This window comes from Lethenteron reissneri, chromosome 12 (assembly GCF_015708825.2).
Source record: "Lethenteron reissneri isolate LAM-NWPU_2019-01 chromosome 12, ASM1570882v1, whole genome shotgun sequence".
Classification (NCBI taxonomy): Eukaryota; Metazoa; Chordata; class Hyperoartia; order Petromyzontiformes; family Petromyzontidae; genus Lethenteron; species Lethenteron reissneri.
In genome coordinates this window covers 13,781,229-13,803,743 of record NC_083790.1, presented here as the reverse complement: position 1 = coordinate 13,803,743, position 22,515 = coordinate 13,781,229, and the positions used below count along the sequence as shown (strand labels likewise).

At 53.3% G+C, this 22,515-nt stretch overlaps 1 protein-coding gene across 1 annotated transcript in view; it reads right to left on the bottom strand.

Moving 5' to 3' along the window:
• Window positions 1-22,515, bottom strand: part of LOC133341926 (neurogenic locus notch homolog protein 1-like) — a 107,543-nt gene that overhangs the window by 33,034 nt on the left and 51,994 nt on the right. The window contains exons 6-15 of the mRNA XM_061550765.1: window positions 14,535-14,768; window positions 14,040-14,195; window positions 13,717-13,902; window positions 12,940-13,053; window positions 9,843-9,956; window positions 3,503-3,736; window positions 2,864-2,974; window positions 2,459-2,651; window positions 1,167-1,312; window positions 471-584 (exon numbers count right to left, since the gene is read on the bottom strand). Of these exons, the coding sequence (XP_061406749.1) occupies window positions 471-584; window positions 1,167-1,312; window positions 2,459-2,651; window positions 2,864-2,974; window positions 3,503-3,736; window positions 9,843-9,956; window positions 12,940-13,053; window positions 13,717-13,902; window positions 14,040-14,195; window positions 14,535-14,768 (1,602 nt within the window). The remainder of the gene's footprint in view (window positions 1-470; window positions 585-1,166; window positions 1,313-2,458; window positions 2,652-2,863; window positions 2,975-3,502; window positions 3,737-9,842; window positions 9,957-12,939; window positions 13,054-13,716; window positions 13,903-14,039; window positions 14,196-14,534; window positions 14,769-22,515) is intronic.

Below are 22,515 nucleotides of genomic sequence, written 5' to 3'. Positions count from 1 at the left end.
TTCGTGTGATCCACCAACCCTCGTTGCCGCCAAAAGTGCCAGCTCAGAGGCGTGCATAGCCATCACTACAATCCAGCTGGGGGAATGTTTTGATAAGGGAATGGCAGCAGTAAGCAGGCCGCGCAGTGCACTGTGGGTGCTTGCACGTGATTGGCCGACATCAGGGGATCACAAGCAGCCCTACTCCCCCCCCCCCAGGGAGGGAGACCGTCACTATTGGAGGCCATGGTTCATGGGAAAACAAACGAGCCCCACACCCCCACCACCGTGACCGGGTTACATCACTGGGTAACATCACCGGGTAACATCACCGGGTAACATCACCAGGTAAAATCAGCCATTCAGCTCCGAATGGGAACGCGGTTCGAGGATCTGCACATTATAGCCACGGACGAGGCGCTCTCAGCCGACAGGCGGTGGAGGCGCTGGCCCCAGCGGGTCGAGCGGGGGCGGCACGCCTGGTTACTTGCCGGTGAACGGCAGCGTGCAGAGGCATGTGTAGCCGGCCACCCCGTCCACGCATGTGCCCCGGTTCAGGCACGGGTTGGAGACGCACTCGTTCACATTCTTCTGGCAGGTAGGGCCTGCGCACCAGCAAGGGAAGGGGATGGTTTCCGGTGTCAGTTCACGCTCAGGGCGAGTGTTCCCGCACACACACAGCCCCCTGGGGGGGGCGGGGGACACTGCTCACGCGAGCACAGTCCACATTCACAGGCGACTCGGGGGCATCGGCGTGCCCAGGTATGAAGTCTCCGCAGAGGGGAAACGGTAGTGAGCATGAGCTTCCGCATGACCAATAGCGGCACTTCCCCAGTGGCACTTTCATGTTCCCATGTCAATCTCTGTGAATACCCTAACAGCACGATTCACTTTTATAATTAGTGTCAATTTAGACGATGACCAGTGACCCTCGAGGAAACAATACACCTCATTCCCTGCGTCTGTCTAGCTGCAAAAAAAAACCCATAAGACTATTTCTCACATAACCCATCGGCCTGCTGGGAAGGCATGACTTCAGCAGGAAAAAGGGAATTAACGTGCTCACGAATTACCGGGACAGCGCCACGGACGCACGCTCACGCGTCCACTCGCAAACGCGCCGAAGCCGTGCGATTGCCGGGCACCAATCGCCAAATGCCGAGAGGCGCAGCCCGGCGGGCGCATACCTTTGAAGCCGTCGCGGCACCGGCACGTGTAGCCGTCGAGGTGCTCCTGGCAGGCGCCTCCGTTCTGGCACGGTGACGACTCGCACTCGTCGATGTCCACCTCGCAGAGCGGCCCTGTCCAGCCCGCTTCGCAGGCGCACCGATAGCTGTGGCAAGACACGGAGCATGCTGGCCGTGAGTGACGCCGACAAAGCGCCGCTCCCCTCTCCCCCACCCCAGTCACTGCATCATCGCGCGGCGCTTTTCAAATGTGCTTCTGCGGCCGTCTGAAATGCTCTTCCTTTCTGATATTAGGAAGCCACTGGGAGCTACGAACTTTTAAATCATCATCTAGATTTACGAACTAATTTCTTTAGAACTGCTTGTTGTTGTGTATAGTTTGTTGTCCTTCCCCCACACCTCTGACTAGTGCAGTCGGCTACGTACGGTGCAAAAGAAGTTCAACATACGTGCGAACATGTGGTAACGGCTCTTGACTGGAAAATGTCTCCGAGATTGACACATGCATAGCAAATGCGTAATGCCACGTAAATCCCGACGCAGATCAGCCGATACGTGTTAGAGAATAGGCATGACGTCGCCCGTAAGGGCGTGTCTCATACCATACATGGTCTTGTGGATCCTGAATCGAGGTGTCTATTGTATCGATTTTGCTCACAGTCGATCCGACAGCCATGTAAGAGTATTGATTCATCGAGGGTTAATCACTGTATCAATTCATTGACGATTCATGGATAGAGTAATCCCATTGGTTAGTAAGGCATCCCGCGGAATGTGTGTTTATGGCAAACGGTGGTTAATCTTAGGCAAGCTCCAACCGAATGCACTGGCGAGTACATAACTTATTGTATTTTGTCATTATCATTGAAATGTATAATTCTGTTTATAAATTGCTTTAATACGTTTATTATGTGTACAGTATCATTATTAAGGCCATTACCAATAACCCAATGAAGCCCTCATATATTGCTCATAGGTAAAAAAAATAGCACTGTTGGTAATGCATCTCCATTGGAACCACGTTATAGTGACCTCCTATCGCGCTGTTTCTTATAGCGCTGTCGGTAACGCATCTCCATTGGAATATACAAAAACAACGATCCCTCGTATAGCTTTTATAGACTATTGGGGCAAGTGTGTGGTGCTGGCCACCCACTCCATTGTGTTCCTCCATTGGTGCTCGCTACAGCACTTTCCCAACAGCCTGTGAAAAGCTAGACCGGGGGATCTTTGCGTGTGATGGCCAGTGCGTGGGTGTGCATGCGTGGGTGCGTGGGTGCGTGCGTGCGTACGATTCCCCATGGTCGAGGCAGGTTCCATGCAGACAGGGGCTGGCATAGCAGGCATCAGTCTCTGAGTAGCACAGCGGCCCGTGGAACCCCGGCAGGCACACGCACTCAAACGCGTCGACGAGGTCCTTGCACGAGCCGTCGTTGTGGCACGGAGACGACTCGCACTCGTTCAGCTCGACGTCACATTGCAGGCCTGTGGAATGCCACAGCCTTTGTCACGGGCTCACACACGAGCGCGCGTCACGGCCTCGCGAGCGCGCGTCACCCTACTGCCAAAACCTGGCAGGACCCTCATATGGTCGTGAGACTCGGCGAGCCTTTCCCTGGGCATACTCAGCATCACGGTGAGGGCAACAGAGAACACGGCGCGCACTCGCACACTGTAACGCCACTTGCCAGGCTTACCAGTGTAGCCAGCGTCGCAAAGGCACCGGTACTCGTTGACGCCATCCACGCACTTCCCACGCTGGCACGGATCTCCTGCGCAGTCGTCAAAGTTCGTCTCACAGTTCACACCTGCCGGGGCAATGGGTGGACAAAAAAATAAAAACTCAACTTGCAACTGGTTGGAAACTGAGATTCCATGCCGCGATCTGTTAAACGGGCACACACTATCTCGTGACGGAAAAAATCCAAGATGCGACATCCGTATGAATTACGTTCGTCAATCAACTCGTACGCACTCTGCATGACACCTCAACGTGCGTCTGTTTTAGAGGGAGGATACATTTAGCGCATTATCGAGAGTGGACTTTTGTTGTTCTTGTTGTTGCCATTGGTCGAAATGTAGGCAGCAGCAGTGGTGGCGTGACCCAAGTCGGCCTGCAGCAGCCCACGTTCACTGCCGGCAGTACACTTGCTCCGTCGTATAACCGGCCCGTTCCAGGCACTTTGGGTACTGCACAGCCAGTCCGATATACCCCCAGGCTCCCCCCCCATCCACATCACAGCCTACCCAAGTGCCGGGCTAGAGTGGTACTGGTCTGCTAAAACACGTGACGTCGCGAGCCAAGTGGTGTGAAGGTGGGAGGAGAGATAGTTTACCTTCAGTGCCCTCGGGGCACTGGCAGTGGTAGCGGTTCACCAGATCCACGCACTTGCCCCCGTTCTGGCAGGGGCTGCTCTGGCATTCATTGAGCTGGGAGTCGCATAGGAAGCCGGTGTAGCCGGGGCTGCACACGCAGTAGAAGCTGGCGATGCCATCCACGCACTTGCCGTGGTGGCACGGGTCAGGCTGGCACTCGTTAACGTTCAGCTCGCATACCAGCCCTGCAAAGCCTGCATCACCCACGAGCACACACACACGGAGTAAACACTGACGGCCGGAGATTCAATCAATGCCCAGCATTGCGCTTTCACTACTACATTTACATTCACTTTGGTGACCGCAGGGGTACGGGGCGGTGATGGGGCCCAGCATAGGTAGCTCACTCCTCACCTGTTGCAGATGTTCACGGTTTGCATTCAGCAGCCGCCCTGGTTATCGCTGCAGGTGTCATAACCACAGAAATACTTCACTCCGTCTGTTTCACAGTGGATATTAACGATCCACGTGGCAAGATGGTAACTCCCCCACCTGGTATGCAGTAGGTCCGTGGGTTCAATTCAGACCCTGACGATGCCTGTACATTTTTAAGTTTGTGCGTTCTCCCTGGGGTCGTGTGGATTTTTCTCTGGCTTCTCCAGGTTTTCCCTCCAAATATTTAGAAACATGCGTTTACAGCATTTGGTTGCTGTCAATTTCCATATAAGCCACTTCGTTGAGCTTTCATTTGTGGCCAGGTTGCTTCTGAAGATGCGGGGCCTTACCTGCTGAAATAAATAAAAATGTTTTTTCATTTGATAATTTACAAGAGTAGGACACTGTCCCAGCATCATGGTCCACATCTGCCACAGTTGAAAAATGGGCCCACAAAATTACTCAATTTTGAATGATACAAAGCAATCATTGCCCCCCACCTTGCCCCACTGCAAATACTTGGCAGGACCCTCCTGAAAAAATAGCCACGAGACTCGTTGAGGATTTCCTGAGTAAAAGTCAACATAAATAATAAGATCCAAAATAATTGTATTTCCTATTTTGCTAAATATCGACGTATTGTGATGATCATGACTCATAAATATATACACGTATTTCCTGGAACAATAGTTATTAAACAAAAATATCTCGATAATGAACAGCATTTACCCCCATTACACTTGCGGGGGTCACATGACCTCATCGTTTTCATCAGTGTTCGAAGTTGTAAGGCTGTGACGAGCTACAGTTGGAAAGCCAGGCGTAGATGGTATCTCAAACTCATTTTCCGATTGGTCGGAAATATTTTGGGTTCCTTGGGTCAATGGCCGGCCTCCACAATGTCGGTTTTCTATGAATAAGTCACGTCCTCGCGAGACAGGAGGCAAACAACCGGGTGTGCAGTGAAACAAACAAGGCATTATTCCCACAAGCGACATATGCGATTTAATTTCTGCGTAAAAGGATAATCAGCAATGAGGGCAGAGAGAACACCCCATGGCTGAGTTTACACCCAGGACGAGGAGGTATTTTTTTTATAGGCCGACAAAACACCGCCAGTGCCGAGTGGTGGTCCAGCAAGTGGTGACATGTTCCTGCTGCTGGACTGTACGGCACAAAGATCCCATGAGGGCCACCACCACCTTTTCCCACTCTAGACCAAACCAGCATGACACAGCCTTGCTGTTAGCCCAGGTCAATCAACACTGTGCAGTAAACTCTGATACAAGTTCAACACAACACCCGGCACCAGACCTCGGTACAAATCAACTGCTGCCACCTGAACACAAATTCCAATACCTGGACTGTCCGGGTTGAGCCCGGACGGGTTGGGGACCCTCATTTCAAAATAATTACCACAGTGCGCTGCACTGTACAAGCAGGCCTGCAATTACCTTCCACATTCCAGACGATCAAACGGCTGCCTTTCCAATCCCACTATTGACGCTCCACTCCTTGTGTTGAGGCTCACTTGCCTAACGACTCACCATCTCCCTTGTATGCATCTGTCTAGGAACCCCAGTCACTTGCTCACCGGTGGTCAGTCGCCTCCTTATCACTCTTCTATCACTAGGACTACTACGATGGTTACTGCTCCCATGAACTTCACTCATTGTTTACTCCTGCCATGTCGAGGACTGACTGTTTTGTCTCAACCACACTGTGTTCAACCACCACACTGCAGGTAACCACTCTCCCACTCAGCACACTGCAGGTCACAACAACTCACCCACTCACCACACTGCAGGTCACAACAACTCACCCACTCACCACACTGCAGGTCACAACAACTCACCCACTCACCACGCTGTAGGTCACAACTCACCCACTCAACCACCCACCACTCTGCTTTCTTCCCTTTCTGCTCACACTGCTCTCCGTTCCACCCCCTGACTTCTCCTCCCCCCAGCTCTTAACAACGTTGCTCAATTGAAAAAAACGTGTTCACTCTATATTCTATTACAACTTTGATAGTGCTGTTTGTCACTGGCCGCTTGAAGCTTTGGGCCTTTGTGCTCAGCAACTGCGTTAAGGAATCCCCCATCCCCACCCCAACCCAACCCAGTACAGAGCACGCAGGGGACGGCAACAGCCAGAGCCAAAGCAGAGGCTGTGCCGTCCTGGGAGAGGACTCCAGGATCCGTGTGTGGACGCTCCGCGTCTGGGTTTTGCGGCGGCGCACCACGCCAAATCTGCACTTGCGTGTGAGTGAGAGCTTCACGGATGGTTAATCCGCACCACAGATTAGCAGCACCGGGACACACGGGGGAAGGAGGGGGGGGTCCACTGCGACTAATCAGGTATCCGGACTGATCCGCATAGTAGAGCCTTGGATAGCTAAGTAGCGAGAAGGGAGGAGGAGATGCAAATAGAGAGGAAGAGAGATGTGGTGAGATTACAAACGATAGACAGAGGCACGCAGGGGGCAGTGAGACACGAGACGTGTCAGAGAGAGACACGAAGGCGAAAGTGAATATAGACACCGTCAACTGAGACGCAAGAGATGATAGGAGAGATGCGTCCATATGAGAGAAAGGAGACGTGACAGGGGAGAGGAGTATTCAGGGGAGACACGAGGCAGAGAATGGGGAGACGTATCGCTGTGAAACACAACGATGGGAGAGGGGCGTGTTCGGATGAGAGAGAAAGCGGAGATGATATGAACGACGCATTCCGATGCGAGCGAAGGGACAGGGAGAGACGTAGTCAAGTAGGGATAGAAAAGACAGACGCATTCATGCGCCGATAGAGACGGCAACCCGAGACGCGTGGAGATGAGAGCTCGCGAGCGCTGCACCCCGCCCATCGCCCGCTCCTCCGCCCGCTCCTCCATGCCGCACGGCCACAGCAGCTGCCGCGACACCACGGAAGTTAATTCAATCGCTTCAAGCGGTAGCAAACAATAATTACGTTGCCACGTTCAATGAGAGCACCGAAATAAAGCAGGGGCCCAGTTCACTGGGCGACCGGACCCAAATGGGTAAACGCGAGCCTCAAGCAACCCCCCTGTGCTGTGGTTCATAGCTTTATACAGCCCTGAATGTCACCACGTTTCACAGCAGGGGGAAAAACGCACCATGGGGGGGCCGGAGAACCAAATAACAAACTCAGCGCCCGGCTGGGGGGGTGGCTCACAGGAGTTGGTAAAGACGTGAAGTGCAGCTCTCAGGATGGGCCCAGTGGCAGAAGTGACTCAGTGAGATGTCCCACCAGAGCCTAGGGGAGGAGAGACGGAGGCTCCCGTGAGCCTGGACAGCCCCCCCCCCCCCCCCTTGCGCAGCGACGTCGTGGGGCCCAAACGCAGCTCAGCTACCCCAAACTATAATTTCACTGAATGAATGTAAATAAATAAAAACTCCAGCAGCCTCTGCTGTTTCCCATTTCTAATGTGTGTGTTTTGCAAAGCAACGGCATGGAACGCAACTCGTCACACTGCGGAAACTTAATAACAATAATGATAATAAAACAACACAACTTTCCAGAACCAACTAAACGCTTGTTAAGAATTAGTAAATATTTAAATGCCGCTCTATCTTGTCACTGTCTGGGTATTTGTGGTGAGCGACAGGTGAGGGACAGGTGAGTGAACCGACAGGTGAGGAGGGATAGGTGAGGAGCTACAGGTAAGCGAGCGACAGGCGAGCAGCGACACGGTGAGGAGCGACAGATGAGGAGAGAAAGTGACGGGCGTGCGGACTCTGCCGGCTTGCTGCCATCGAGTGCTGCAGGGACCCGGGGGCTCGAGCTGGCGGCGGCATCCACGCAGCCGCCCCTCGCAGCGTCAATGGCGGCGTCCTCCCGGTGGGATCCCAATGCCTTCATGGCAAGGCCGCAAGTGGCACGTGGCACGGCACAGTGGACTCTAATGCTCTGACGGGCAGACCCACGCGGCCAGGCGACGCGCGGAGCCGAGTTGGCGCGCGCCAACTCGAGAGCGTGGCATCATGGCGGCCCCAGGTGTGTGCGTTGGTGGGGGGCATCTGTGATGCACCACCTCTCAGACAGAGGCATTGAAACGGCTGCATCACTTTGTAAGCAACGTCCAAATAAGCTGCTCCACAGAGGCCAAAACGAATGGGCAGGAACTGCAAGAGACGATGTGGATTTGAAGCGTGCTGGCCTAAAGTAGTGTTACCAGAAGCTGTACAGTAGAAGAGACAGGCTTAAACGGGGGAGGGGTGGGTTGAGTGGGGAATAAGAGTGGGGAGGGGAAGGGGGGAGGTGAGAGGTGGGGAGGCGGTCGGGACTCCTTCAACAGGAGTTGAGACGTCTGGGTGTGTTTCGAAATCTCCGAAGTAAGAATACCAACACAAAGTACAGGCGCAGCCCTGCAATCGCTCGCTCATGCCACTGTTCAGGGGGAGGGCTCTAGAGATCTCCTCGACGAGGGGTATTTGGCCTACTCTTCAATGCTACCTACAGATTTGACTGCGATGGACCCAGTTACACTGCTGGGCGGACAGAGGCGGCGGTCACAGGGGAAAGTGATTTAAGGAACTCGCCCCATTGTTTTAACTGCCACGCCCGGAGATAGAACCGGTGACCTCTGAATTTTCAGCGTGCGAACAGTCAAACTGTGGAAGCAGCCTCCCCTCTATCGTAACTCAGAGATAACTTTATTTCAATACCACGCGGGCGCAAGCATTCACTGAACGCGACTTAACACTGAAACCTGCAGTAAACGCGACCATCGGCTCAGGCTAGGGGGCTCCGCCCTCTAACACTTGCAGACGCTCGCCGACGCGGGCAGGCAGCGAGATTCGCTCGCCTGCCTGCACGGGCCCGGAAGGCCAACACCGCAACCTGGACGGCCGGCGGGGCAGCCTCGGCACGCCATGCCTCCAGCTGCAACTTTCCCGCCATTTCCGTGAGAACGAGCCGCTTCTGTGCAGCGGCTTCCAGGCGGGCGCTCATTATAATTTCTATTCACGCGGGTCGCCCAACCCCCCCCCCCAACTCATTAGAATTTCTATCACGCTGCTGCCCCCTTCTCAGCCCCCGGGGCCCCGCCGCTCATTATAATTCTCGGCAATTCTTCCCAGGAGCCGGTTGACCTGGTGCCAACAAAGGCCGGGTGAAAGGTGAGAGCCCTCCGAGGCTATAATAAAGGAGTTCTGTTATTTCTTCTCCGGAGAGGATTTCACGAGCGAGCGTCCTCCCCGGGGCCAATCGGGAGTCGCCGTTGTGAAATGTCGGCTCACACTCGCAACTCGAAGCCGCACGAGCGCTGCGACGTCACGCGCCAGGCACAACCTTGATCATCGCTAAACAAGTCACCACACGTTTTACACCATTACCAAACTTTTTAAAGATCGGACTTTAAATTGTGCTTCTATCGCCGCTGCCACGGCAAACTGTTCCTGTGAACTTCGCTCCAAAAGCAGAGAAGGGGCGTAGGGCACCGCGGTGGTGAGATGTTAACTACCTGGCCTGGTATGCAGGAGGCCATGGGTTCAATCCTGACCCCTGACGCCTCCTGCATATTTGGAGTTTGTGCGTCTTTCTCCCCGTGGTCACGTGGATTTTTCTCCGGGTCCTCCGGTTTTCTCCTCCACATTATAATATACATTTAGAGTATTTGGCTGCTATAAATGTACACATAAGCCACTTTGGTCGGCTATCATTTGTGGCCAGGTCGCTTCTGAAAAAGAGCTATAATATCACTCCGTGGGCCTTATCTGGTAAAATAAAAACATATTTTTTAATAGTTATATCGGTTCTCATAATCGGAATATTTCAGAATCAGCATCTGTATTTAGAGTGGATGAGTCCGCTGAGCTGTGAAGTTATTTTTCCACAGAGGTTCTCACCGCTACGCTGGGGCCTGTGGGGCCCGGTAGTGCGGAGGGTGCCATTTCACAATACCTTCTGTGCACTCGCACAAGTAGGCATTGGGCTGGTCCACGCACTTGGCCCCGTTGAGACACGGCGTGCTGGCGCACTCGTCCATGTCGATCTGACACATGGGCCCCGTGAAGCCTGGCGGGGGAGAAACGCGCGGGGGGTCAGTGTCAGACACGGCGCCAGGACGAGCGGTACAAGACAGCAAGAGTTGTGTTGTACGCATCCCATCGGCAAGACAGCCCTCCGAACAGGATTTGATATGCAGTGTCTCATCAGCAGATCAGGTCCAGAGTTTGCTCATGTTGAACCAATTCTGATGGAATGACGCATTCCCAGTAGGCTGGCCGCGTGGCTGATGAAATGTGTAAAAACATAATTTAGTATTTTATGTGTGAAGGGACAGACATGGGAGGGGAGCGTGTTAATTTTGTTACTTGTATTTTCTACCGTGACTCACAGTGAATTGCATATCAGGGGGATATTTACATTCATGTCTCCACACACACACACGAGGCTGTGCTGCACCGTAGGGCGAGCAGACGCTGGCATCACCCACGAGAGCAAGAGACAGCCCTGTCATGGACCCCCAGCCAGCACTTGCAGGTGGTACTACTATGGGCATGTCGGTCGCAGACGAGGCCACCGGGCTCCCCTTGGTCAACAAAGAGAGTCCGGATCTTAGCGTAAATCGTGTAATTATATATTTATTACCGTTTCGCTTATTTGCCCGGGGAAAGCCTCAGGATTCTTTTTCAGGAGGGTCTTGTCAAGCTTTTTTGCAATGGGGGGCGATGTTGCTGCTGCCGTGTGTGATCCCAATTGAGGGATTTGCAGGAAATATTTAAGCACCGGGGATGTTTGGCCAATGAGAGTTAAACCGGCCAATCTTCACTCTCACAATTGGCAGGGAAGAGCAGATTGGCCAGGAGGGTTGTTTACTGCTAAATGCTGGGTGCCGACACGCCGCTCTCACGAGTTAAAGCGCAAAAGCCTGAAGCACTGAGCCAGTGTGAGCACGACACCAACCAGGCACGTCATGCCAGGAAAGACAAGGTCCACTTGGCATCCCGCACCCCCCCCACCCCCGACAAGCTCAAGCGCCGGCACAGCCCCCTTCGTCACTCATTCTGAAACCAATGCGACATCAGGAAGATACCAGCGTGGTACCAACATGGTACAAACGTGGTAATAACTTAGTATTAATGTGGTCCCAGTGTGATTCCAACATGGTACCAATGTGGTTCCAAACGTGATACCAACTTGTTACTAACGTGGTCCCAATGTGGAACCAATGTCACTCTCAAATGGAACTCCAGATGGACCGAGAAACGAGAGTGGAGAAAACTGAGGTGCAGAAGTGAAACTGCGAGGACAACGTTGAGAAAAATAAACATCACTGCACATCAGTTTCGAATTGGTGTGTGTCTCCCGACGTATGCTGATGATAATGAAACTGCACAAGTCACTGCTTATTAAATCCCTCCACTGCGGTGTCATATTTTGTTCCCATTTTGCTTGGCAGCCAAGACGATGGTGAAGCCACAGCCGATGCCGACCACGGATTAAAGCCCCCGGAAAGGCAATGGGGCAACCAGCTGAGACGAGCTGCGCTAATGCATCACTACAACACACACAAGATATTCAATTACTGCCGGTACAATCTTAAACAGAACAAGCCAGAATAATCCTGCCGTCAAACTGGTTCAAACTACCTTCCAGCCCATAAACGAAATTACTCCAACATCTACAAAGAGCTTACGCAACAGCCAAAGCCACACTAATTCAATCTGGTGAAGGCGAAAATGTCTCCGGGTTAAAATCGAAGCCAAAAAAATGCGAACAACAAATGACACACTTTAAAAAACAAATCGGAGTGATCCGCGGCGTTTATGTTCCCTTCGCCGTGGAGCGTTCGACAAACGCATGCACACAGGGCCCGGCCAGCAGCCGCACCAAACCAATGAACCCTCCTTCTCGACTAATCTGCATGTACAGCTCGGCGGTTTTTAGCGGCAAGCATCGGCGGGAGAGGGAGTTGCTAAACATTTGCACTTGAAAGCAGAGGCTCATGAGCATTGTGCAGCACGGGGGCAGCGCCGTGAGAGGCGCGCAGAACTCGATCCCAGTGCGAGCCTCACAATGGCCTCCTCTGTGCTCCGTACACAAAGCCAGCACCGCCGCCGCCGCCACCACGCTCGCAGTGGCCAGACGGTCTTTATGCAGCGGCCACCACTCCTGAGCGGGAACGGCCCCTGGAAAAGCACACCGGGCCTCCTCGAGTGGGGCCCCACTGGCTCGCAGGGCCCCCCCGCTCGCAGGGCCCCCACTCGCTCACAGGGTCCCACTTTCCACATTTAAACTACGTAGTTAGAACTTTAAAATGACCTGAAGGAGTGTCGGGAACCCATCGTCACGGGCACAGGTGGCATTCACAAAGTAAAGAGTGTAAACAAGGACAGGTGAAGGCGACTCCGGTTGATTAAAAAACGCACAGGGGCATGCAGCATCGCATGTACAAACGCTCTCAGCCTTGTCCAGACCATCCAGCTCACAAAAACCCAATGTGCGGCCACATTGTCGCTCGGGCCACCGAATTGCGGCTTTGAAAAGGTGTGCCCGTCCCAACAATGGGCGACAGTGAGACAAAGACACCGCACGACAAGAGCTGAGCAAACAACATGAGTGGGAGCTCCAAGGAGATCGGCTCGCGGTCGGGGCTGAGAAGGCATTCCGCAAAGCCCGGCTGTGGCTCCGCCGAGCACAATGCAGCGTTTGCGCGCAAGAGGCTGGTCGGTGCCGCCACATGCACCACATGCCCTGCCGAACCCAAGCGGTCATTCTAAGTGTTAGAATTTAGCATAAATACCAGTTTGCTCTTAATGTACAAAACCAACAACAGGCTTCTCTGGCAGCACTATGCATAGCAGCCAAACATGCACCACCCCCGCCTCGGTGTCTCGTTTTCCATAAAAATTAAGTGAAAAAAAAAGTTTCCACCAATGCGTGAATGGGAACCCGAGTGAATGATGAATCGCACCGATTTGCAATGGGCAGTGCGTTAAAATAAAACCTTACAACATTGGTCCATAAGGCGACGTTGCGTTAGCATGCGACTCACCGGGTGGGCAGCGGCATAAGAAGCCATTCACATGGTCCGTGCAGTTTCCGTCATTGAGGCAAGGTCCGCTCTGGCACTCGTTGATGTCAATCTCGCAGTGCCGTCCTTCGAAACCTGCGAGCGACACCGCGGCCCCGCGCCCGCGTTAATCGCATGTCAACAGGAGCCATACGGACACTGGGATTGCTCGCTTGTTAATTAAGAGCGTCATAAAACAACTCAAGAAGCTGATACCACAAGCGACTACCTCTCATACGCGGTCCAAGCCCGCTCCCAGGTCACTCGTGTAAATGAGACCATCCTGGTGTCCTGAATGCTCACCTGTTAAGACAAACTACATTAACTCGCTCCGCTCTGGTTCACCAGGCGAGCGACGGGTGAACCCCAAAAGTGGAATTGCACACCAACAATAACCGTCATTTGCCACTAAGTAGCGGTGACATCACCAAGGTGCTTATGCCAGGCTATGTGCACTTTAAGACCAGTTGAAGAGTTGAACGCCCGCTGGCAGAAGGCCCCAGAAAGACACAGGTGCCATGGGTTGACTGACTGAGATGACTGGCCGATGCACCACCTGTGCCCCCTACTATGCACAATAAGGTGGCACACACGCACTGTGTCGGCGAAAAACTCTCACCGTCGTACACAGCAGAGGAGCACGGCAGCGGCAGACATTGATGACTGAACTGTACCGGTGCATGCTCGTGCCTTTGCTTTTGTCGCCACTTACAGATTGAGGTTCTTACGCGGAAGCCGGCAAAATATCTCCCAGCATACCTGGCATGCAGATGCAGGTGAATTCTCCGATCTTGTCGAGGCAGGTAGCGTCGTTGAGACAGGGCATTGAGTTACACTCGTTGATGTCCGTTTCACAGCGCGGGCCCGTGAAACCTGCCGTGCACTGGCAGCGGAAAGAGCCCTGGGTGTTGATGCAGCGCCCTCCGTGCTCGCAGGGGTTTGCTCCTGAAACAGAGCAATGGCCGCGCAGGATCAAACGACGGCGAAAGCCAAGGGGAGCACTCTACAGACATTGCTCGCCACTGACGTTGTCGAAAGGGCGGCTCACTGTGCCGTGCGCGCTAAGGGGGGGCGCGCCTCACCGATGGAGCATTCGTCCACGTCCTGGTTGCAGGCGCCGCCGGTGAATCCGGCACGACAGGTGCAGATGGCCTTGCCGTTGATGGGGTTCGTGTCGCAGATGGCCCCCTCGTGGCACGGGTCGCTCACACACGCGTCGTCCAAGTGGCACAGCAAACCTGCGCACACACGGGTGCGGTAAAAAGACGTCACCATGGCCGACCGCGTCACAACCGGCGACGTCCATAGTGATACCAACTCTCTCACGGCACCGCCCACAGTGCCATCGCTCAAGAAAACCGCCATTCACTGTTACTCATATTCCCCACAAATATGCTGATTATCCTGCATCGTGTGTTGTACAGTTTAACAGGAACCACATCTCATGGAAAGCGTCCCCTTGCCTATAAATATATCCGGCAGTTCACCAGCGGTGGTTCAAGCGAGCCCGACCTTTCTGACAAAACACCAAATGTCGATTTCGAGGGGGAAACCCGATTGCCAGCGTTCGCCCTCACCGGTCTTGCCGAGTGGGCACTGGCAGAAGAAGGAGGCGACGCGGTCGTGGCACGTGGCGCCGTTGAAGCAGGCAGCGATGGCGCAGTCATCGATGTTCTCGCTGCAGTCCTCGCCGGTCCAGCCGTTGACGCACACGCAGTTGTATCCGCCGTGCGTGTTGTGGCACGTGCCCCCGTTAAGGCACGCGTTGGGCTGAAGCTGGCACTCGTCCACGTCCTCCGTGCAGTACTGGCCTGCAATGCAGCAGCAGCGTGCGCCGCAACATGCAGGCGTCTTCCACAGCTTACGCCAACATTCACACCGCCGAGTAACGTGAGTGAACCTGCCAGTACAGTGTAACGTGGGTGAACCTGCCAGTACAGTGTAACGTGGGTGAACTTGCCAGTACAGTGTGACGTGAGTGAACCTGCCAGTACAGTGTGACGTGAGTGAACCTGCCAGTACAGTGTGACGTGAGTGAACCTGCCAGTACAGTGTGACGTGAGTGAAACTGCCAGTACAGTGTGACGTGAGTGAAACTGCCAGTACAGTGTGACGTGAGTGAAACTGCCAGTACAGTGTGACGTGAGTGAAACTGCCAGTACAGTGTGACGTGAGTGAACCTGCCAGTACAGTGTGACGTGAGTGAACCTGCCAGTACAGTGTGACGTGAGTGAAACTGCCAGTACAGTGTGACGTGGGTGAACCTGCCAGTACAGTGTAACGTGGGTGAACCTGCCAGTACAGTGTGACGTGAGTGAACCTGCCAGTACAGTGTGACGTGAGTGAACCTGCCAGTACAGTGTAACGTGGGTGAACCTGCCAGTACAGTGTGACGTGAGTGAACCTGCCAGTACAGTGTAACGTGGGTGAACCTGCCAGTACAGTGTAACGTGGGTGAACCTGCCAGTACAGTGTAACGTGGGTGAACCTGCCAGTACAGTGTGACGTGAGTGAACCTGCCAGTACAGTGTGACGTGAGTGAACCTGCCAGTACAGTGTGACGTGAGTCAAACTGCCAGTACAGTGTAACGTGAGAGAACCTGCCAGTACAGTGTAACGTGGGTGAACCTGCCAGTACAGTGTGACGTGAGTGAAACTGCCAGTACAGTGTAACGTGAGTGAACCTGCCAGTACAGTGTGACGTGGGTGAACCTGCCAGTACAGTGTGACGTGGGTGAAACTGCCAGTACAGTGTGGCGTGGGAACCTGCCTGTACAGTGTGACGTGAGTGAACCTGCCAGTACAGTGTAACGTGAGTGAACCTGCCAGTACAGTGTGACGTGAGTGAACCTGCCAGTACAGTGTGACGTGAGTGAACCTGCCAGTAGTGTGACGTGAGTGAACCTGCCAGTACAGTGTGACGTGAGTGAAACTGCCAGTACAGTGTGACGTGAGTGAACCTGCCAGTACAGTGTGACGTGAGTGAACCTGCCAGTACAGTGTGACGTGGGTGAAACTGCCAGTACGTGTGACGTGAGTGAAACTGCCAGTACAGTGTGACGTGAGTGAAACTGCCAGTACAGTGTGACGTGAGTGAAACTTCCAGTACAGTGTGACGTGAGTGAAACTGCCAGTACAGTGTAACATGGGAACCTGCCTGTACAGTGTGACGCGAGTGAAACTGCCAGTACAGTGTAACGTGAGTGAACCTGCCTGTACAGTGTGACGTGAGTGAAACTGCCAGTACAGTGTGACGTGGGTGAACCTGCCAGTACAGTGTAACGTGGGTGAAACTGCCAGTACAGTGTGACGTGAGTGAACCTGCCAGTACAGTGTAACGTGGGTGAACCTGCCAGTACAGTGTGACGTGAGTGAACCTGCCAGTACAGTGTAACGTGGGTGAACCTGCCAGTACAGTATAACGTGGGTGAACCTGCCAGTACAGTGTAACGTGGGTGAACCTGCCAGTACAGTGTGACGTGAGTGAACCTGCCAGTACAGTGTGACGTAAGTGAACCTGCCAGTACAGTGTGACGTGAGTGAAACTGCCAGTACAGTGTAACGTGAGAGAACCTGCCAGTACAGTGTAACGTAAGTGAACCTGCCAGTACAGTGTGACGTAAGTGAACCTGCCAGTACAGTGTGACGTGAGTGAAACTGCCAGTACAGTGTAACGTGAGTGAACCTGCCAGTACAGTGTAACGTAAGTGAACCTGCCAGTACAGTGTGACGTGGGTGAACCTGCCAGTACAGTGTGACGTGGGTGAAACTGCCAGTACAGTGTGACGTGGGAACCTGCCTGTACAGTGTGACGTGAGTGAACCTGCCAGTACAGTGTAACGTGAGTGAACCTGCCAGTACAGTGTGACGTGAGTGAACCTGCCAGTACAGTGTGACGTGAGTGAACCTGCCAGTACAGTGTGACGTGAGTGAACCTGCCAGTAGTGTGACGTGAGTGAACCTGCCAGTACAGTGTGACGTGAGTGAAACTGCCAGTACAGTGTGACGTGAGTGAACCTGCCAGTACAGTGTGACGTGAGTGAACCTGCCAGTACAGTGTAACGTGGGTGAACCTGCCAGTACAGTGTGACGTGAGTGAAACTGCCAGTACAGTGTAACGTGAGTGAACCTGCCAGTACAGTGTGACGTGGGTGAACCTGCCAGTAGTGTGACGTGGGTGAAACTGCCAGTACAGTGTGACGTGGGAACCTGCCTGTACAGTGTGACGTGAGTGAACCTGCCAGTACAGTGTAACGTGAGTGAACCTGCCAGTACAGTGTGACGTGAGTGAACCTGCCAGTACAGTGTGACGTGAGTGAACCTGCCAGTAGTGTGACGTGAGTGAACCTGCCAGTACAGTGTGACGTGAGTGAAACTGCCAGTACAGTGTGACGTGAGTGAACCTGCCAGTACAGTGTGACGTGAGTGAACCTGCCAGTACAGTGTGACGTGGGTGAAACTGCCAGTACGTGTGACGTGAGTGAAACTGCCAGTACAGTGTGACGTGAGTGAAACTGCCAGTACAGTGTGACGTGAGTGAAACTTCCAGTACAGTGTGACGTGAGTGAAACTGCCAGTACAGTGTAACATGGGAACCTGCCTGTACAGTGTGACGCGAGTGAAACTGCCAGTACAGTGTAACGTGAGTGAACCTGCCTGTACAGTGTGACGTGAGTGAAACTGCCAGTACAGTGTGACGTGGGTGAACCTGCCAGTACAGTGTAACGTGGGTGAAACTGCCAGTACAGTGTGACGTGAGTGAACCTGCCAGTACAGTGTAACGTGGGTGAACCTGCCAGTACAGTGTGACGTGAGTGAACCTGCCAGTACAGTGTAACGTGGGTGAACCTGCCAGTACAGTATAACGTGGGTGAACCTGCCAGTACAGTGTAACGTGGGTGAACCTGCCAGTACAGTGTGACGTGAGTGAACCTGCCAGTACAGTGTGACGTAAGTGAACCTGCCAGTACAGTGTGACGTGAGTGAAACTGCCAGTACAGTGTAACGTGAGAGAACCTGCCAGTACAGTGTAACGTAAGTGAACCTGCCAGTACAGTGTGACGTAAGTGAACCTGCCAGTACAGTGTGACGTGAGTGAAACTGCCAGTACAGTGTAACGTGAGTGAACCTGCCAGTACAGTGTAACGTAAGTGAACCTGCCAGTACAGTGTGACGTGGGTGAACCTGCCAGTACAGTGTGACGTGGGTGAAACTGCCAGTACAGTGTGACGTGGGAACCTGCCTGTACAGTGTGACGTGAGTGAACCTGCCAGTACAGTGTAACGTGAGTGAACCTGCCAGTACAGTGTGACGTGAGTGAACCTGCCAGTACAGTGTGACGTGAGTGAACCTGCCAGTACAGTGTGACGTGAGTGAACCTGCCAGTAGTGTGACGTGAGTGAACCTGCCAGTAGTGTGACGTGAGTGAAACTGCCAGTACAGTGTGACGTGAGTGAACCTGCCAGTACAGTGTGACGTGAGTGAACCTGCCAGTACAGTGTGACGTGGGTGAAACTGCCAGTACGTGTGACGTGAGTGAAACTGCCAGTACAGTGTGACGTGAGTGAAACTGCCAGTACAGTGTGACGTGAGTGAAACTTCCAGTACAGTGTGACGTGAGTGAAACTGCCAGTACAGTGTAACATGGGAACCTGCCTGTACAGTGTGACGCGAGTGAAACTGCCAGTACAGTGTAACGTGAGTGAACCTGCCTGTACAGTGTGACTTGAGTGAAACTGCCAGTACAGTGTGACGTGGGTGAACCTGCCAGTACAGTGTAACGTGGGTGAAACTGCCAGTACAGTGTGACGTGAGTGAACCTGCCAGTACAGTGTAACGTGGGTGAACCTGCCAGTACAGTGTGACGTGAGTGAACCTGCCAGTACAGTGTAACGTGGGTGAACCTGCCAGTACAGTATAACGTGGGTGAACCTGCCAGTACAGTGTAACGTGGGTGAACCTGCCAGTACAGTGTGACGTGAGTGAACCTGCCAGTACAGTGTGACGTAAGTGAACCTGCCAGTACAGTGTGACGTGAGTGAAACTGCCAGTACAGTGTAACGTGAGAGAACCTGCCAGTACAGTGTAACGTGGGTGAACCTGCCAGTACAGTGTGACGTAAGTGAACCTGCCAGTACAGTGTGACGTGAGTGAAACTGCCAGTACAGTGTAACGTGAGTGAACCTGCCAGTACAGTGTAACGTAAGTGAACCTGCCAGTACAGTGTGACGTGGGTGAACCTGCCAGTACAGTGTGACGTGGGTGAAACTGCCAGTACAGTGTGACGTGGGTGAACCTGCCAGTACAGTGTGACGTGAGTGAACCTGCCAGTACAGTGTGACGTGAGTGAACCTGCCAGTACAGTGTGACGTGGGTGAAACTGCCAGTACAGTGTGACGTGGGTGAACCTGCCTGTACAGTGTGACGTGAGTGAAACTGCCAGTACAGTGTGACGTGAGTGAACCTGCCAGTACAGTGTGACGTGGGTGAACCTGCCAGTACAGTGTGACGTGAGTGAAACTGCCAGTACAGTGTGACGTGAGTGAACCTGCCAGTACAGTGTCACGTGAGTGAAACTGCCAGTACAGTGTGGCGTGAGTGAACCTGCCAGTACAGTGTGACGTGAGTGAACCTGCCAGTACAGTGTGACGTGAGTGAAACTGCCAGTACAGTGTAACGTGAGTGAAACTGCCAGTACAGTGTAACGTGAGTGAAACTGCCAGTACAGTGTGACGTGAGTGAACCTGCCAGTACAGTGTAACGTGGGTGAAACTGCCAGTACAGTGTGACGTGAGTGAACCTGCCAGTACAGTGTGACGTGAGTGAACCTGCCAGTACAGTGTAACGTGAGTGAAACTGCCAGTACAGTGTGACGTGAGTGAAACTGCCAGTACAGTGTAACGTGAGTGAACCTGCCAGTACAGTGTGACGTGGGTGAAACTGCCAGTACAGTGTGACGTGAGTGAAACTGCCAGTACAGTGTAACATGGGAACCTGCCTGTACAGTGTGACGCGAGTGAAACTGCCAGTACAATGTAACGTGAGTGAACCTGCCTGTACAGTGTGATGTGAATGAAACTGCCAGTACAGTGTAACATGGGAACCTGCCTGTACAGTGTGACGCGAGTGAAACTGCCAGTACAGTGTAACGTAAGTGAACCTGCCTGTACAGTGTGACGTGAGTGAAACTGCCAGTACAGTGTGACGTGAGTGAACCTGTCTGTACAGTGTGACGTGAATGAAACTGCCAGTACAGTGTGACGTGAGTGAAACTGCCAGTACAGTGTGACGTGGGTGAACCTGCCAGTACAGTGTGACGTGAGTGAACCTGCCTGTACAGTGTGACGTGAGTGAACCTGCCAGTACAGTGTGACGTGAGTGAACCTGCCTGTACAGTGTGACGTGGGTGAACCTGCCAGTACAGTGTGACGTGAGTGAAACTGCCAGTACAGTGTGACGTGGGTGAACCTGCCTGTACAGTGTGACGTGAGTGAGCCTGCCTGTACAGTGTGACGTGAGTGAACCTGCCAGTACAGTGTGACGTGAGTGAACCTGCCTGTAGTGTGACGTGGGTGAACCTGCCAGTACAGTGTGACGTGGGTGAACCTGCCTGTACAGTGTGACGTGGGTGAACCTGCCAGTACAGTGTGACGTGAGTGAAACTGCCTGTACAGTGTGACGTGGGTGAACCTGCCAGTACAGTGTGACGTGAGTGAAACTGCCAGTACAGTGTGACGTGAGTGAACCTGCCTGTACAGTGTGACGTGGGTGAACCTGCCAGTACAGTGTGACGTGAGTGAACCTGCCTGTACAGTGTGACGTGGGTGAACCTGCCAGTACAGTGTGACGTGAGTGAAACTGCCAGTACAGTGTGACGTGGGTGAACCTGCCAGTACAGTGTGACGTGAGTGAACCTGCCTGTACAGTGTGACGTGAGTGAACCTGCCAGTACAGTGTGACGTGAGTGAACCTGCCTGTACAGTGTGACGTGGGTGAACCTGCCAGTACAGTGTGACGTGAGTGAAACTGCCAGTACAGTGTGACGTGGGTGAACCTGCCAGTACAGTGTGACGTGAGTGAACCTGCCAGTACAGTGTGACGTGAGTGAACCTGCCAGTACAGTGTGACGTGAGTGAACCTGCCAGTACCGTGTGACGTGAGTGAAACTGCCAGTACAGTGTGACGTGAGTGAAACTTCCAGTACAGTGTGACGTGAGTGAAACTGCCAGTACAGTGTAACATGGGAACCTGCCTGTACAGTGTGACGCGAGTGAAACTGCCAGTACAGTGTAACGTGAGTGAACCTGCCTGTACAGTGTGACGTGAGTGAAACTGCCAGTACAGTGTGACGTGGGTGAACCTGCCAGTACAGTGTAACGTGGGTGAACCTGCCAGTACAGTGTGACGTGAGTGAACCTGCCAGTACAGTGTGACGTGAGTGAACCTGCCAGTACAGTGTAACGTGGGTGAACCTGCCAGTACACTGTGACGTGAGTGAACCTGCCAGTACAGTGTAACGTGGGTGAACCTGCCAGTACAGTATAACGTGGGTGAACCTGCCAGTACAGTGTAACGTGGGTGAACCTGCCAGTACAGTGTGACGTGAGTGAACCTGCCAGTACAGTGTGACGTGAGTGAACCTGCCTGTACAGTGTGACGTGGGTGAACCTGCCAGTACAGTGTGACGTGAGTGAAACTGCCAGTACAGTGTGACGTGAGTGAACCTGCCTGTACAGTGTGACGTGGGTGAACCTGCCAGTACAGTGTGACGTGAGTGAACCTGCCAGTACAGTGTGACGTGAGTGAAACTGCCAGTACAGTGTGACGTGAGTGAAACTGCCAGTACAGTGTGACGTGGGTGAACCTGCCAGTACAGTGTGACGTGAGTGAAACTGCCAGTACAGTGTGACGTGGGTGAACCTGCCAGTACAGTGTGACGTGAGTGAACCTGCCTGTACAGTGTGACGTGAGTGAACCTGCCAGTAGTGTGACGTGAGTGAACCTGCCTGTACAGTGTGACGTGGGTGAACCTGCCAGTAGTGTGACGTGAGTGAAACTGCCAGTACAGTGTGACGTGGGTGAACCTGCCAGTACAGTGTGACGTGAGTGAAACTGCCAGTACAGTGTGACGTGAGTGAACCTGCCAGTACAGTGTGACGTGAGTGAACCTGCCAGTACCGTGTGACGTGAGTGAAACTGCCAGTACAGTGTGACGTGAGTGAAACTGCCAGTACAGTGTGACGTGAGTGAAACTTCCAGTACAGTGTGACGTGAATGAAACTTCCAGTACAGTGTGACGTGAGTGAAACTGCCAGTAGAGTGTAACATGGGAACCTGCCTGTACAGTGTGACGCGAGTGAAACTGCCAGTACAGTGTAACGTGAGTGAACCTGCCTGTACAGTGTAACGTGAGTGAAACTGCCAGTACAGTGTGACGTGGGTGAACCTGCCAGTACAGTGTAACGTGGGTGAACCTGCCAGTACAGTGTGACGTGAGTGAACCTGCCAGTACAGTGTGACGTGAGTGAACCTGCCAGTACAGTGTAACGTGGGTGAACC